Raw genomic sequence first — 15,962 nt, 5'->3', positions numbered from 1 at the left:
TCTCTCTGTTTGAATCCACTGGAGCCCAATGCGTTGTGATGTTTTGTCATTTTGATGTGACTTTGGAAAAGGCACTGGGATGCTCCCAGCAGCTGCTGCAGCTCCTGGGGGAGCCCAGGCAGAGCCCTGGGAATGAGGGAAGGAGGTAAGAGGATGGTACCTGTGCGTGAGATCCTGGCTGCGTTGCTGCTGGTGGAGGGGGAGGCAGGCAGCCTGCAGGGAGTTCCAGGGGTGCTGATTCGGTTTCCAGAACAATCCAGGCCTGGATGATCTCCCTCCAGCTGGCTGTGCCTAGGTCCTGGGTGAAACCTTGCTCTCTCCTACCAGCCCCCAGTCCATGCCTCAGACATCGCACTGCCCCGGGAAGCTGGCGAGTGATGCTGGACTGACAGTCGGCGTCTCCACGGGGGATCTGGTTTTGGGGTGCATTTTGCTGTTCATACACAAGATGATAGCAGACAAATTGTCATTTTATTTAACAGCACATATTTGCAGGCATCTGGCATATAGGGGAATGAACTCAAAGATCTACACACATATTGTTTCTCCTATTTCTCCCTAGAAAACAACAGTAAAAACAAACAAAAAAAATCAACGTAAAGGTTAAAGCCACCTCCTCCCAGGTGTATGTGTATTGTCATCCATGTGCCAGCTGGGACCTCCCAAAACCTGTCCTCCCCAGTACCTCCATTCACTATGTTCTCTGCCCCCTGACTTCGGTGCCCCGGCCCTCAGCCCTGGATCTCGCTGATTAAATCCCCAGGAGCACACCACACTGATAACATGAAAACAGGGATTTATTCATTAGCAGTCACCCATGTAATATGGTTCTCTTTTTACTGAGCAGCTAATAACGTCACATGGCAAAAAGAGTCTCAAAACCAGGCAAGTGACAGGGGATTTGAGACTGATCTTCCCAGCTCTTCTGGGAGGTTTCACTCTGGTGTGGGGTTCTGCCCCATAGCCCACCCTGCAAGGGAAGAAAGGCTGTCTGGATGGAGGTGGGCGCTTCCTTGGTGCTCCTGGGCTCTCCCCATCTTCATGCTGTGTCGTTTTGCTTTATGCCTCCCTGGAGCACTTTTGGAAAGGAACTTTCTTCTGCTTGCCAGTTGCCAACCATTTGCTGATTTTCATCAGAAGAGTCTAATATTTGCATAACATAACTTAGGAGCAATGTATTTGGATGCTGCCTTTGAGTAGAGCCCAACTGATGTTTGTGCACGAAGGTCCTATTAGCCACCCGAAGGCTCCCTAAGGGGAAGTGGCCTCACCTCCCCTAGTGGCAAACAGGCCCAGTCCTGAGAAGCCTTTTGGCACATCACTCCCTAACACCTAGTGGAGGGACTTCAGAAGAGCCCGAAAGTCCCCTGCACAAGCCTGACTTCCGGCACGCCTCCTCTGTGGGTTTGTTCATGGGCCTGTCCACTGCATTCCAAACACACCCCCAGGGTCAGGGCATCAGGAAACAAAACAGTGAATAAAAGGAGGAAGGAAAAGAAAAAAAACAAAAAAACAAAAAAACAACAGCGTATGCTACTAACCAGTTAGCCATCCTTCACTTATTCTCTACACGATCCTATGAGCTGGAAGGAACACAGAACAGTAGAGTTCAGATGGGCTATTGACAGGCCCGAATTCACACAACAGGAAATGGAGGAGCGGAGGCAAAGTCCCAAACCTTCCTGCCTAGATGTGCGTACGTTGTGGGTTTTTACAATTTTTTTTTGTTTGTATTTTTTGTGGGTACATAGCAGGTAGAGATGTTTATGGGTCACATGAGATATTTTGATACAGGCATGCAATGTGTAATCATCACATCAGGATAAATGGGATATCCAGCCCTTCAAGCATTTATCCTCATAAGTTGTGTTTTGCCTCTAGGAACCAAGAGGCAAAAGAGAAAGGAGGAGGAAATGGAACGCGATGACCTCTGGACCCCTACTCCAAAATGTGTCCTCCCTCGGTGGGACTGGCACTGTTGGTTGGAGGAGCAGGCATGCTCTGGGAGTCAAGTCCTGGGTGGGACCATCCCGAGGTCTGGCAGGAATGGAATATGCAGGCAGAGCTCTGGGCCCAGTGGAATCTACAGATTTAATTACAACACATTTTACACCTCGCAAGTATTGACTCCCTATTTTGGAGTCCTCTTGGCAGAGATCCCACAAGGGAGCTATGGATGCCTTGGGAAAGCTCTGGTGCTGAAGTTCACACTCACAGCAGATGTGCAGACATTGCACACACAAGCACACGGGGCTCTAATGGAAGCGCTATCAGTAAATGAATAGTGTGGACAACTCATCTCCCTGATTCGTCATTTTATAGAATAGCCAGGCATCCCATAGGAGTCTCCCTCCGGTCCACATCGTAGCTCAGCTGTCAGCCTGTGCAGGCTCAGCACATCTCCCGGGTCTGGCAGGTGAACGAGCTGGGAGTCTGTGTCTCTGTGTAAGCCCCTCCGCCGGCCAGCTTGCTTTAATTAATGTCTGTGTGCGCCCAGGCAAGCACTTGTGCACAACTACCCCGTGTCACCTCCACCCCCAACACTCATGAGAGCCCATAAAATTAAGAGTTAACTTTCAGCGACGTGTATAAGCAAGGCTATTTTTTCCCTTTCTGTTTTTTTTTTTTTTTTTTCCTGGAGTCGGGTACTTAATTCTCTCAGTTGCCTTTTTATTTACTGCCTCAACATCTACAGGGTTGCACTCTACACTTCTTTCAAAAATTAAGTGAGAAATCCACTTTCCATAAATTAAAACAGTAACTTCAGGCCAGGAGCTTTGAAGCAGCAATTCCGCCAACCCCTGTCTCCCCACCCGCAGCAAAAACAAATAAAAAGAAATAATAAAAGAAAAAGGCCTCTCAGACCGGAGTGATTATGTAATTCCGCAGATGCCTTGCCTTTGGGGCAGCCACTGGGACGCTGGGCAGAAGCAAATTAAGTGATTAGTAAAGAAAAAAGGCAGAGGGAAAAAAAAAGTCAAAGGATGTGAACGCAGAGAAAGGAAGCCTTCCCTGCCGTTTCCCCCACGACTGTACAGAGGAGAACCGCTAAGAAATGATACTTGAAGTTATATTTATTATTGTAAGAGGGTATGATATTTCTGGGCAGGAATGATGGATGACAACTTGAATTTGTGTCCAGGGAATGAAGGTGAACTGTGACAGAGTTATTTATCTTGGGAATGGAGGTTAGGGTCAGCCGAGGCTGGGTGCCTGAAGGCACAAGACATTGACAAATTTATCCTGCAGGCCGTATCTGAAGCCCTTTGTTTTGGATCCTGGCTACTCACTAAGTGACCCTCATCCTTCATGTTGGCAATGCGTGAAGGATGCGGTGGGTGCCAGCGGCCCCTTCTCCCCCGCCGCCCCCGCCCCGACTCCTGCTACTAATTCTTGTCATTCACTTTGCTGACAGGCACCAAGCCCAAACTATTCCCAGTCCTGAAAGGGAAGGTTAAAATATTTATTTCGGCTCATAATGGCCTCCCTGATTTAGTGCAGGATCATTTTTCCTGTTGCCTTTGTCATTGCAGGTCACTGGAAGGACTGAGCGCATTCAGGAGCCTGGAGGAACTCATCTTGGACAACAATCAGCTGGGGGACGACCTCGTGTTGCCAGAGTTACCCAGACTGCATACCTTAACCCTCAACAAGAACCGAATATCCTTTCCTCTGCCCGCTGCCCCCCACTCCCCACCCAGCCCCACAGTCGTCCCCCCACCCCACCCTGCACAAATACCTGCAAAATGTCAAATGAGTTTTATGTGTCAGCTAAATTAAAGTATGTGAAATACAGTTCGTGGGCAGACAAAGCATTCTGTCTTCTGGCACTCGGGACACTTCAGAGTAATTTATTATAGGTCATTCATAAATGAAACGCACCATTATATCTTCCTGTTGCTCCATTTTAGTGTAGGGATCTAAGTTATGGCTGTGAAGAAATCTTTTTAATAGATAAAAATAGAGAAAGAAAATAATGTCACCGCCGCAGAGGCGGCGAAGCCCTGTCTGTTTGCTTGGGCTTGTGTGGGAGGGCGACCTCTGGTGGGAAGTCCTGGGTAATGCCACTAAGCAAACTTCGTCTCCTCGGAGGTTTCTGGAAGGCTCTGGGGCAGGCTCGGGGAACGGTTTTGGTGAGGGAAAGGAGCTAAGGTGGCAGGGACATGTGAAGCCCAGGCCTGGCTATGCCCTCACTGGTGGATACCATGCTGGGCTGTTGATGGGAGGCCTAGGGGACCCATGATAGTATGTGGCCTTCCCTACGGAAGCAAGGACCTAGCCAGCGTAGGGTGAGACTTCCAGGCACTAGTTGCTCTGGATTCTGTAGTGGGAATGGAATCAGGGAACCCTTGCTGCGACCTAAGACCCCTAGCTCCTGCAATGTTAGTGTAGTGGATTACTCGGCACTAGAATGCCAGCTCAATAGGACAGGGAGTTTCCTTGGTTTTGTTAACTCCTCTGTTCTTCACACAAAGAATAGTGCCTGGCACCAAGTACAAGCTCAATAAATATTTGTGGGATGAATGCATGATTATCATTAGCTGTTCCTTATTGAGCACTCCTAGAAATGAGGCATGGTGCTGGGTTCCTTATGTGTGTTGTTATTCATCTTTACCAAGCCCTGTGAGAAGGGTGTGTCTTTTCCGTTTATCTAGACATGGAAAGAGGTGAGGCTAGGCACACAGCCAGACATTAACAAGATGCTATGTCCCGGATGATTCAGTGTCAACTGTGTTGTGTCCAAAGTCCAATGTCTGCATTCTACTGTGTTGCTTCAGACTCGGTGGTCCAATGGCTTTGTTTTATTGGATGGAACATTTGAGACCTGGAGTAGTTAAATCACTTGTTCACATTCATAAAATAAATTAGAAATAGAAAAGGAACCAGGGCATTTTCCTCTAGAGTATAAAATAAAATCAGATATACATGTAAGGTTTAACACATACGCATATGCCAGCATTTAAGAGTGATTTGCAGAAGTATTTGTTAGCTACTGTTTATACTTCAAGCCATAAGTTAATGTTTTCTTTATTCTCTAAGATATTGTCTAAGTCAGCTCTTGCTGCTATAGCACAATACCATACATGAGGTGGCTTACACAACAAACATTTATTTCTCACAGTCTGAAGGCTGGAGGTTTGTGATCAGGATGCCAGCATGGTTGGTTTCTTGGTGAAGATACTTTCTTGCTGTATCATCACATAGCAGAGAGAGAGAAAGCAAGCTTTTTCAAGTTGCTTCTTATAGGGGCACTGATCCCATCGGAGGGATCTACCCTTATGACCTAATCACCTCCCAAAGGCCTCATCTCCACATACCATCACTTTGGGGATTAGAATTTCAACATATGAATTTGAGGGGAGAACAAATATTCAGACCATAGTATTATAAATATGCTCCTTGTGGTCACTATTAATTGTCACTTTGATAGAAGTAGAAGGGGAGGGCCTGCAAGTAAATTCACAGTCTTTGTCATAATGAAATTTTGGTGGATTTTCCCCTCTTATATCCATTAGTCAACCAAGTTTCCCAATGACTGTTTGAAAAATATTGTAGCCTTATGGCTTTCTAGGCTGTCTTAGATGATCACTTGGCCAATATTCTCAAATCAATCAAGGACAGAAGGATTTTCAGACATATCCTATGTCCCAGGTCTCTGTAGAATATTAGATTCCATGGACTTTGGTTCACGTCTCAGCTTAATCATATTTAGCGGTGTGGCCTTGAGCAAGTTATCTTCTGTGAGCTTCTGTTTCTCATTTTTAAAGAAATACATTGGACTGGATGATGGTTTTATTCTCTGTATTGCTGTCACCAGAGATAAGCAGGCCTCTTGGCTTCAGAGTGCTGAGAGGTATTCTTTGTCTTTGGTTGAGTCCTTTCCCTATTCTGTGCCTTTGCTTCTCCAATCTGTAGCAGTAATGCTAAGGGAGTAATGGTAATAGCCTAGGAGGGACTGAAGCAGAAGACACTGTGTGGCTATAAACCTGACTGGTGATATCACTGTGCTGTTGTAGCACATTTCTTATCAGTGAATGTTCTAAACAGACTTCTTTCCTTTTTTTTCCTCTGCTCTACAAATGTGATTGTGAAGATCAACTTCCCCATCTACTTGACTCAGAAGTCACAGAGAAAGGTAGGTAAAAATCAGGCAATAACAGCACATGTTCTCTTCTCAACTCAGCACTTCTGATGCCACTTTTTCAGCTAAATGACTCTCCTACCTAACTGTGAGAATGTTGCAGGCTTTCCAACAATTTCTATGTTCCATATTGTTATTGCTACCCCATGAAATGCTTTAGATATGGGCTCTATACATTAGCTTTTGCTGCATAATAATCCACCCCAACATTTAGTGGCTTAAAACAGCAAATATGTACAATTCTATGGATCAGATGTTTGGCCAGGGCTCAGCAGGATGGTTCTTCTGCGGGTCTTACCCTGGGTCACTCATGCAACCACATCTACCTGGAGGCTCAACTAGGGCTGGATGGTCTAAGATGACCTCACTCATATGTCTGGAGGTTGGTACTGGGTGTTGGCTAAACTACCTGTGTCTAACAGGCTAGCATAAGGCACTTCACATGGGAGGAGTATTCTAACAGCACAAGCCCCGTAGTACAAGTAGTCTTCAAGTTCAACTTATATCATATGTGTTAATGTCCCATGATGAAAGCAAGTCACATACCAACTGTAGAACAAATTGGGGAGGGGACTGCATAGAGTGTACATATAAAGAGGCATAACTCATTTCTGCAACAATCTACCCAGGAGACCTTGGCATTGGCATCTTGTCTCCTTAAGATTTTACTTCCTGCCGGGCGCGGTGGCTCATGCCTGTAATCCCAGCACTTTGGGAGGCCGAGACGGGTGGATCATGAGGTCAGGAGATCGAGACCATCCTGGCTAACACGGTGAAACCCCGTCTCTACTAAAAAATACAAAAAAAACTAGCCGGGTGAGGTGGCGGGCACCTGTAGTCCCAGCTACTCGGGAGGCTGAGGCAGGAGAATGGCGTGGACCCGGGAGGCGGAGCTTGCAGTGAGCTGAAATCCGGCCGGCCACTGCACTCCAGCCTGGGAGACAGAGCGAGACTCCGTCTCCAAAAAAAAAAAAAAAAGATTTTACTTCCTATTTGTGATAAAGGGAGCCCTAGAAACAAGTAACTATTGACCTCCTGAAAAAGTATTAGCTCTTTTGTGTAAATTGAATCTTTAAACATGTTAGGAAGCTTGCTGCCAAATGAGGTTTTATCTTGAATCCTTTTGTGAAATTTGCTTCATTTTTAATTTTTTTGGTTTGTTTTTTGGCATATGTAAAATGGTTATTCACCCCACCTACCACGTAAAATCTAGACTTTTCCACTTTGGTTTAACTCACAGTTAAATGTGTCTATAATAATGCTGTAGGTTCCTAGACCCTGGCCACTTGGGTCATTGGCTTCTTTGATCCTTTAGCAAGAGGGAATATCACACAGTGGTTAAGAACAACAGGCTCTGAAGGCAGACTTCCTGAGCTTCTACCTTAAACCTGCCACTTTTCTGCATGGCCTTGGGCAATTGATTGAACATCTCTATGTTTTGGCTTCCTTTGAAAATGCAGACAATGCTGGTACCCATCCCATAGGTTGTTTTGAAGATTATTCTAAGTATCTCAGACATATTAGATTCTAGTAACATAGTAAGTGCTATGTAAGGGTTACTATTATTGTTGTTATTATTATCCTAGAGAATTGTGTAAACTCATCTGGTTTGACTTGGGTCACATTATAACCAAGGCCAGAGTACAGATATACTTCTGAGTGTAGAATGCTTCTTTGACTTGCACAATTTAATATTGCCCTAATGGCATTCCATGAGTTGGGTACTGTTGGTGAATAATTCTTCTCATTTTTATGGAAAAACTAGGAGTGCATGAGCTTTCTGAAGTCACATAGATTGTCAGTAGTGGGGCTTAGTCTAGAACCCAGGTATGCTGATTCCCAGCTCCAGACTCTGAAACCCAAAGGAGTGGCAATCATTGTACAAGGAGAGGAGCCCAGATACAGGAGGAGTCAGTGTCCTGGGCCTGCTTCTGCAAGGTCCTGCTCCCAGCTGGGGCTGCCAGGAGTCCGCTCTTAAAAGAGATTCCAGAGCCCAGACCCAACATCTGGAAAATTCCTTCTGTGTTCATCAGTCAATGCCTTCCTGCCATCTGCATACCTCCTGCTGGACCTCCCATCTTTTTCCACCAGCCCTTTTTCTCATTGTGTTCAGCCCTCAGTGTTGATGTCCTGCTCTGGTATATCTGAAAGCCTGGTTGTCTGAGATTACCTCTTCATTTCTTGGTTTGTAGGGATCTCATTTTCTTTCTTTGGTTCATTGAGTCTGGCCAGGTAATCACTGGTTATGGACTTGAACCCCTTCCCCACTGCTCGCTCTCTCTCTCTCTCTCTCACACACACACACACACACACACACACACACACACGCCCATCCATGAGCATGCACACACCATCCCCGACTCTTCCACCAGGAGGGGTGGGATATTTGGTAGTGGTCTCAGCCATATCATGTCTGAATAATCAACCCCAAGTAAGGTTGACCAACTGAAGATTCAGGAAAATGTAGGTACTTAACCTTTGCACAATCAAATGATTCACCTCTACTTTCCTTTTGGCGTGTGGGGGGCACATAAGCAGATTTTATTTGGAATCGCACTTCATCTTCTGTCTCCCTTTTTGCTTCAGCACATGTACTGAATAGCCAATGAGTTTGAATTATAGTGCCAGCAGGAAGAAAGTATGGTGCTACATGTTACACAGCTGGGCGGTGGCACGGAGACCACTCCAGCAAGTCAAAGGTGGGACTGGAGTTCCCTTAGACATTTTCCGTGTCATCTTAGGAAAGATTTGCTGTGTCATCTTAGGAAAGTCTTTACACCTTGTCAGGGGCCTCAGTTTCTTTATAAAATGGGTAACACACACTTCAGCATATTGTCGAGAGATTTAAATGGTATAATATGTGGGAAATCACTTTGTTAAAGACTTTACAATTTCTTGGCATATTTTACTGTTAGTCAATGCCTCGATGCTTCAAAAGAAGCAGCCCAAATTGGAAGGAAGGATCTGAGGTACACAGCACATAGCCCGGTGATGGCACCTGTGCTCTCCCACAGAAACATGTAGGAACCCTCATTTTCCAGTGGTTTAAATTTTGCTTTTGTGTTAGGAAATTATGAGTCACTTTTTCCTCTAGAAATACAGTTTCTTTAGGGCCTGTGTTTAAATCCAGACTCTATCATGTACTGGCTGTGTGACCGTTAACCCCTGTTTCCTTAATTGTTATTTGGGCATGACAAATTTCTGATATATGTGAATAAAAATGAGATATGTCATTATGCTGTATATTTGGTATGCAAAAACCCAGCATTAGGATTAGCTGTGGTTAAAATCATCCCAGTAGTTATGGAGGCTGCCCTTTGACCCGCAGCTGAGCCCAGAGGGAGGGATGTGTCCATTCTCACCTGGGAGACAACTTTGGACCCGCACAACTGGAACACCCTGGAAGGCTTCCCTCCTCCCTCATGCTCCAAACTTTCAAGGCAAGATGCTGCTTTGATCTTGGGCCCTCTGCAGAAAATCTCCCTTGGCAAGCCTCCCCATGACAGCTGGGCTCCGCAATGGCAACTTTCTACAGACAACACTGAAAAAAATCTCAACGCTAAGTACCCCGGAGAAGACTTGCTGAGGGAAGCCAGGTGTGTGCCGGGAACCCAGCTGGAGAGAGATGAAACTGTGCCAGGTAGCTTCACATTTTTAAAAAAGGTACCCTTAGGAGAATCCCTGAAATGATCCCCACTGCAGTGGTCTTGATTAGCCAGGGACACCAGGTTTCTTCCACAGATTGCCTCTGGTCAATTTTCTATGAATCTTGACAAAAAAGAAATGTGACAAGTTCTATCTTGGATCTCAAAACCAGGCAAGACAAGGCTGTGTTTGTCCTTGCTGACCCAGGAGACGAAGAAACCAATTAAAACTTCTCATGTTTTATCTTCTGGTGGTGCTATCAACATAAAGGTGAAGGGCTGGTCTACAGCACGCATGCAGGGAGGAGGTGCTAGTGCTTCCTGCTTGGTGTGGATTTGGGAGAAACCACCTGACTCAGCCAAATATATCATTTATAGTAGGTATATGAAAGGCTTAGGAAGATGGAACTTCTGCCATACAAAATACCCAAAGGCAGGCAGGCTGGCTCTTAGAAATCTCTTGGATTCATTGGCAAAGGATGGCTGAAGCTTCTTGGAACCTGCAGACCCCTTGCCCAAGAAAGTCCCATGATCAAAGCATTCAAATTATCCACTTCTTCATGGCCAGGGGCAGATTCAGGTTTTGCCCAGGGGCAGATCCAGGTTTTGGGGAGTGTGAAACCTCTGTAATTTGAGGGAGCCCTCTTAAAGACTATATAATTAGGAATGCAAAATTAGGTATGAAATGGATATTTATTTGGAATAGAACTGTATCAAAGGAAATTTTAAAATTTTAAGTTGATAAATTCCACAGATGTCAAAATACCTAGAAAAGTATCAATCTTTACTGAAGATATGCCTCTAGAGAAACTTTTTTCCTACTTTTTTCCTGCAAATTCTCTCATAGCTTCATTATTTGGTGAAATTTTGTAATTTTTTTCTAGAGAGAATAATTCCCTCTTTTAGCATAGTTGATCGAAAATTGATTTTTTAAAATAGTTTAGAAATGTTTCTTTCAGTTTCACCATTTGTTGTTGGTAGTTTCACCACTATATTATTGGTAAAACTTTTAGGATTATTACATGTTGGAGAAACTCTTACACATTTCTTTCATATATGATAGGAGTTGTATAAGATTTCAGGACATTTCAGCCAGGCACAGTGGCTCACACCTGTAATCCCAGCACTTTGGGAGGCTGAGGCAGGTGGATCTCCTGAGGTTAGGAGTTCGTGGTCTCTACTAAAAATACAAAAATTAGCCGGGTGTGGTGGTGCGCGCCTATAATCCCAGCTACTTGGGAGGCTGAGACACGAGAATCGCTTGAATCCAGGAGGCAGAGGTTGTAGTGAGCTGAGATCACACCATTGCACTCCAGCATGGGCGACAGAGTGAGACCTTGTCTCAAAAAAAAAAGATTTCAGGACATTTCAAGTTGTGTGTGTGTGTCGATGTTTGGCATGTATACATACACTTAACAACTGAATCTTAAATGTTCTTTGAATTGATGAGTTTGTTATTCATTTTGCCATCAGTTTTATGTTGGTCCCTGCATATTTGTATTAATATGGTGGATAGTAAGAGTATTACTGAAAGCCATTCCTACTGATACTGTTGGAACAATTTAATTAGACACAGAAGTGACTGCAAATTGTACAAATATTCCCCCACTGAGTCATAATTGTCAGTCCTACGCAATGTCCCTTTAGGTGGGGATTCCCATAGACACTCCCATTGTCACCCAACTGAAGGGAAAATGTGGTAGAAGAAGTCCTAGTGGAGCGAGACAGTGATCTCCACAGATTATAGTGTAAATTACCTACTTTTACCAAAAAAAAAAAAAAAAAAAAAAAAAAATCACATGATCATGTGACTCTATTACCAGGGTCTTTCCCAGGGCATTGGAAGGGGCCTATGCAAGCAAGAAGCCCTTGATGCATGAGCTTTATTAGCTCCATGGTAGATCTACATGTGAAGGTTTACTCAACTTAATCTAGGCCTACTTCCCTGAACAAGGTGAGAGGTGACAACCTGCTGGTGGCCCTCGCTTGCTCTCAGTGCCTCCTCAGACTCGGGGTCCACTCTGGCCACGCTTGAGGAGCCCTTCAGCCTGCTGCTGCACTGTGGGAGCCCCTCTCTGGGTTGGCTGAGGCCGGAGCCGGCTCCCTCTGCTTGCGGGGAGGTGTGGAGGCAGAGGCACGGGCGGGAACCAGGGCTGCCAGTGGCGCTCCCAGGCCAGCGTGAATTCTGGGTGGACACGGGCTTGGTGGGCCCTGCACTGGGAGCCACCAGCCCACCAGCCCCCAGCAGCGAGGGGCTTAGCACCCAGGCCAGCAGCTGCGGAGGTTGCACCAGGTCCCCCAACACTGCCGGCCCGCCCACACCACCCTTGAATTCTCACCCGGCCTCAGCTGCCTGCTGCGGGGCAGGGCTCGAGACCTGGAGCCCACCATGCCCCAGCCCCCGACAGTGGGCTCCTGCATGGCCCGAGCCTCCCCGACGGGCGCCATCCTCTCCTCTGTGGAGCCAGGTGCCATCAACCACCCAAGGGCTGAGGAGTGCAGGCGAACTGCATGGGACTGGTGGGCAGCTCTGCCCCGTCCTGGTGTGGTATCTGATAGGGGAAGCCAGCTAGGTTCCTGAGTCAGATGGGGACTTGGAGAACTTTTATATCTAGCCTTAGGATTGTAGATGCACCAAACAGCACTCTGTATTTAGCTAATCTGGTGGGGACTTGGAGAACTTTTATGTCTAGCTAAAGGATTGTAGATGCACCAATCAGCACTCTATGTCTAGCTCAAGGTGTGTAAACGCACCAATCAGTGCTCTGTGTCTAGCTAATCTAGCGGGGACTGGGAGAAATTTTACATCTAGCTAGAGGATTGTAAATACACCAATCAGCACTCTGTGTCTAGCTCAGGGATTGTAAACGCACCAATCAGCACTCTGTCAAAACAGACCAATCAGCTCTCTGTAAAATGGACCAATCAACAGGATGTGGGTGGGGTCAGATAAAGGAATAAAAGCAGGCTGCTGGAGCCAGCAGTAGCAAACCGCTTGGGTTCCCTTTAACACTGTGGGTTTGTTCTTCCGCTCTTTATGATAAATCTTACCGTTGCTCATTTTTGGGGTCCTTAATTTTACAGCCTTCATGAGCTGTAGCACTCACTGCAAAGGTCTGCAGCTTTGCTGCTGAAGCCAGCGAGACAACAAACCCACTGGGAGGAACGAGCAACTCCAGATGCACTGCCTTTAAGAGCTGTAACACTCACCCCAGCAGTCTGCAGCTTTATTCTTGAAGTCAGCGAGACCAAGAACCCACCAATTCCGGACACAATGGTGGCTGGCTGGGCTTCTTTCACTTGTCACTAAATGTTGAGAAATGACTGGCATTTCAATCCAACTCAGTTGTCCAGTATTTCCTCAACTTAAAAGCCTTGCCAGTTTGGGGTTCCATTCCTGCATATCCCCACCTTCATACAGTACATACAAAAAGCAGCCAAGCTTTGAGGAATGTTTCATAAGAGGAAAGTAGGTTTTGGTCCGGCCTTTCCATCTGCAGTAGAGAGGGCTTCCCGCAGTCGTGTAGGGCTGTTGTCTACATAAATAATTAGAATCACTGCAAGTCAGTATGTCAGCACCATTCTGGTAGCCCCCTCTCTTGCAGTTCCACAAAAGAAATACTGTGCTGGCCAGAAGCAGTAGTCAGCTTGTCTGGCTGCCCTCCCTGGAACAAGGGCCTGGCCTTGAGGCTTTAAGACAGCCTGATCCAGACATGAGTCCTAGTGCTCCTTGGAGCATCTGATGGCTTGCATGAGTGGGCTAGAAAGTTGGAACAAGCTATGAAGGAGAGAAACCTAGCCTGGGACTGAGGCTGGTGCAGGTCCAGGGCTAGGTCCAGGCCTGGGGTACTCTACCTGAATCCAGTCCTGGGTGTTGGAGGGGACTTGAGACATTCTGAGGAGGGTGCTTGAAATTCACACAGGGCACCTGAGGTGTCTATGCCCATATCTAAGAGCAATACTAGCAATGAGACTTTTTTCTTTGTTTTTTTTTGTTTTTGTTTTTGTTTTGTTGTTGTTGTTGTAGTAATGACTGTGAAGTGTTCAAAGATAGAACCTGTTGGAAAAGCTGAGCTTACCCTGGAATTGTTCACTGTCATTTTAATTGGCTCCATTTAAATAATTTTCCTGAAGAGTATGATGATTGAACTTTAGTGAGTGTATTTTGTCTCCAGGGATTTTGATTCCTGGCCACCCATCCCTCTGTACTCCCAACCTCATCCCCCTAGTGGGACCTTCTCTACAGTCTCTATATGAACTCCCATTCTCACCTCCTCATTCTAGTGTTCCTGTGTGGCCATCTCTGGATGTTATTTGTAAAAGATTTGAGAGATTGAAAACAAACTTCCATGTCCATTTCTCTGTCTTTGTTTAGGAAACAGGGAGGATGTTGGTGAATTGAAGCCAACAGCAAATGAGTGTGCTCATAATTTTCTTTTGCTAGTTTCCCCTCTGTTGTTAGTTCTCCCTCTTGCTAGTTTCCCCCTCTCTTGCTACTTTCCCCTCTCTTGCTAATTTCCCCCTCTCTTGCTAGTTTATCTTCTCTTGCTAGTTTTCCCCTCTCTTGCTAGTTTTCCCCTCTCTTGCTACTTTACCCTCTCTTGCTAATTTCCCCCTCTGGTTAGTTTCCCTCTCTTGCTAGTTTCCTCCTCTCTTGTTAGTTTCCCCTCTTTTGCTTGTGCTCTGCTTCTCATTGTCTCTGGCTGCTGTCACCTAGGGTATAGCATTTGGCCTTGCATCTGATGGTGGCAGAGCATGTGTACAAAGAATGCTTGAAGGAACTTAGTTTGGAGAATAAAAGATTTAAGGAAGACACGTGAGCTTCAAATATCTGAAGGTTCATCATGTGGAAGAGAAGAAGTCTTATTGTTTGTGACCCCAAGCAGTTAAATTGGGTCAGTGAGTAGAGGTTAGAGAAAGATTCAATTCCAGGGGAAAGAAAAACCGTTATGGTTGTCAGAAATGGAATTTGCTATGTTGTGGTGACCGCTTGGCAAATATTTTAGGGACCTGATTCAGACATTGGTTGGATTTGGAATTCATTCTTCTGTGGCAAGTTGAAATGAAGTATGAGGAAATCTGTGTAACAGCCCAAGGTTAGTTAACATCCTCACAGAGCAAGAACATCCCTTTTCTTTGATTTTACCTTCTCCTAGGTTCAAGTGGACCCCACTTCTGGGAACTGTACTGTGAGTCTTTGACTCTTGCATGTGGCATTTCTTCTACCCTTGTATGTTTTATTCCTGTAGCTCTGCTGCCATTCCCTGGCTGGGACCCCCTTTTATCTGCCGACTTGGTTAACTCCTCTCTCATGTGTCTCTCAAAGTCACAGCCTAACCAGGCATGCCTATCTAATCATCACCTTACCTAGGCTCAGCTTGTCTGTATGTGGCTTAAGCCAGGAGTTAGTTTGGGGACTAAGTTGTCATTAAACCCTTTCCAGTACCTGTGGTTCTATGAATCGATAGCTCTTGCCTTATTTGGTTTGGCTGTGATTGGACAGTGGGTCCCACTGGAGGATGGCTCCTGGAATAATCTCCCCCATCATGCCCCCTTCTGACTTTTCTCTTTCATTCTCTAATTCCCTCACTAACAGAGAAACAATATATTTTAATGAGGCATTCTGAAATAATTTCTGGTTTTCTTTTTCTGGGATTTTTTTTTTTTTTTTTGAGACAGAGTATCACTCTGTTACCTGGGGGCATGATCTCTATTCACTGCAACTTCCGCCTCCCAGGTTCAAGCGATTCTCCTGCCTCAGCCTCCTGAGTAGCTGGGTTTACAGGCACCCACCATCATGCCCAGCTAATTTTTGTATTTTTAGTAGAGACGGGTTTTAGCATGTTGGCCAGGCTGGTCTCGAACTCCTGACCTCAAATGATCTGCCTACAAGGGCCTCCCAACATACTGGAATTGTAGGTGTGGGCCACCATGCCCAGCCCTTGTTTTCATTACTAGAAAAGAATTAAGCTTTATGGTTTTGCATATTTCAAAACTATTTTACTTTATGGAATCTTCTCTTTTAGTGTGTTTTAGAAACAACGATAGAGGAAAGAAAAATATGATGAGACAATCAAGTTTATTCATTCTTCCTCAAATGATCTGGACTTAGTCTCATCTGCCTAGCGAAAAGTTGGGCTGTGTTCCCAACAGTGGGAGTGAAAAAGTAGCAATAC

At 45.6% G+C, this 15,962-nt stretch overlaps 1 protein-coding gene across 2 annotated transcripts in view; it reads left to right on the top strand.

Moving 5' to 3' along the window:
• LRMDA (leucine rich melanocyte differentiation associated) overlaps positions 1-15,962 on the top strand; it is a 1,136,440-nt gene that overhangs the window by 602,648 nt on the left and 517,830 nt on the right. For both annotated transcript variants that reach the window (XM_025397503.1, XM_025397504.1), the window contains one exon: positions 3,534-3,660. In XM_025397503.1, the coding sequence (XP_025253288.1) occupies positions 3,534-3,660 (127 nt within the window). The remainder of the gene's footprint in view (positions 1-3,533; positions 3,661-15,962) is intronic.

Source organism: Theropithecus gelada, chromosome 9 (assembly GCF_003255815.1).
Source record: "Theropithecus gelada isolate Dixy chromosome 9, Tgel_1.0, whole genome shotgun sequence".
Taxonomy (NCBI): domain Eukaryota; kingdom Metazoa; phylum Chordata; class Mammalia; order Primates; family Cercopithecidae; genus Theropithecus; species Theropithecus gelada.
Note: the sequence above shows the minus strand (reverse complement) of the source record. Positions and strands in the feature narration are given on the sequence as shown.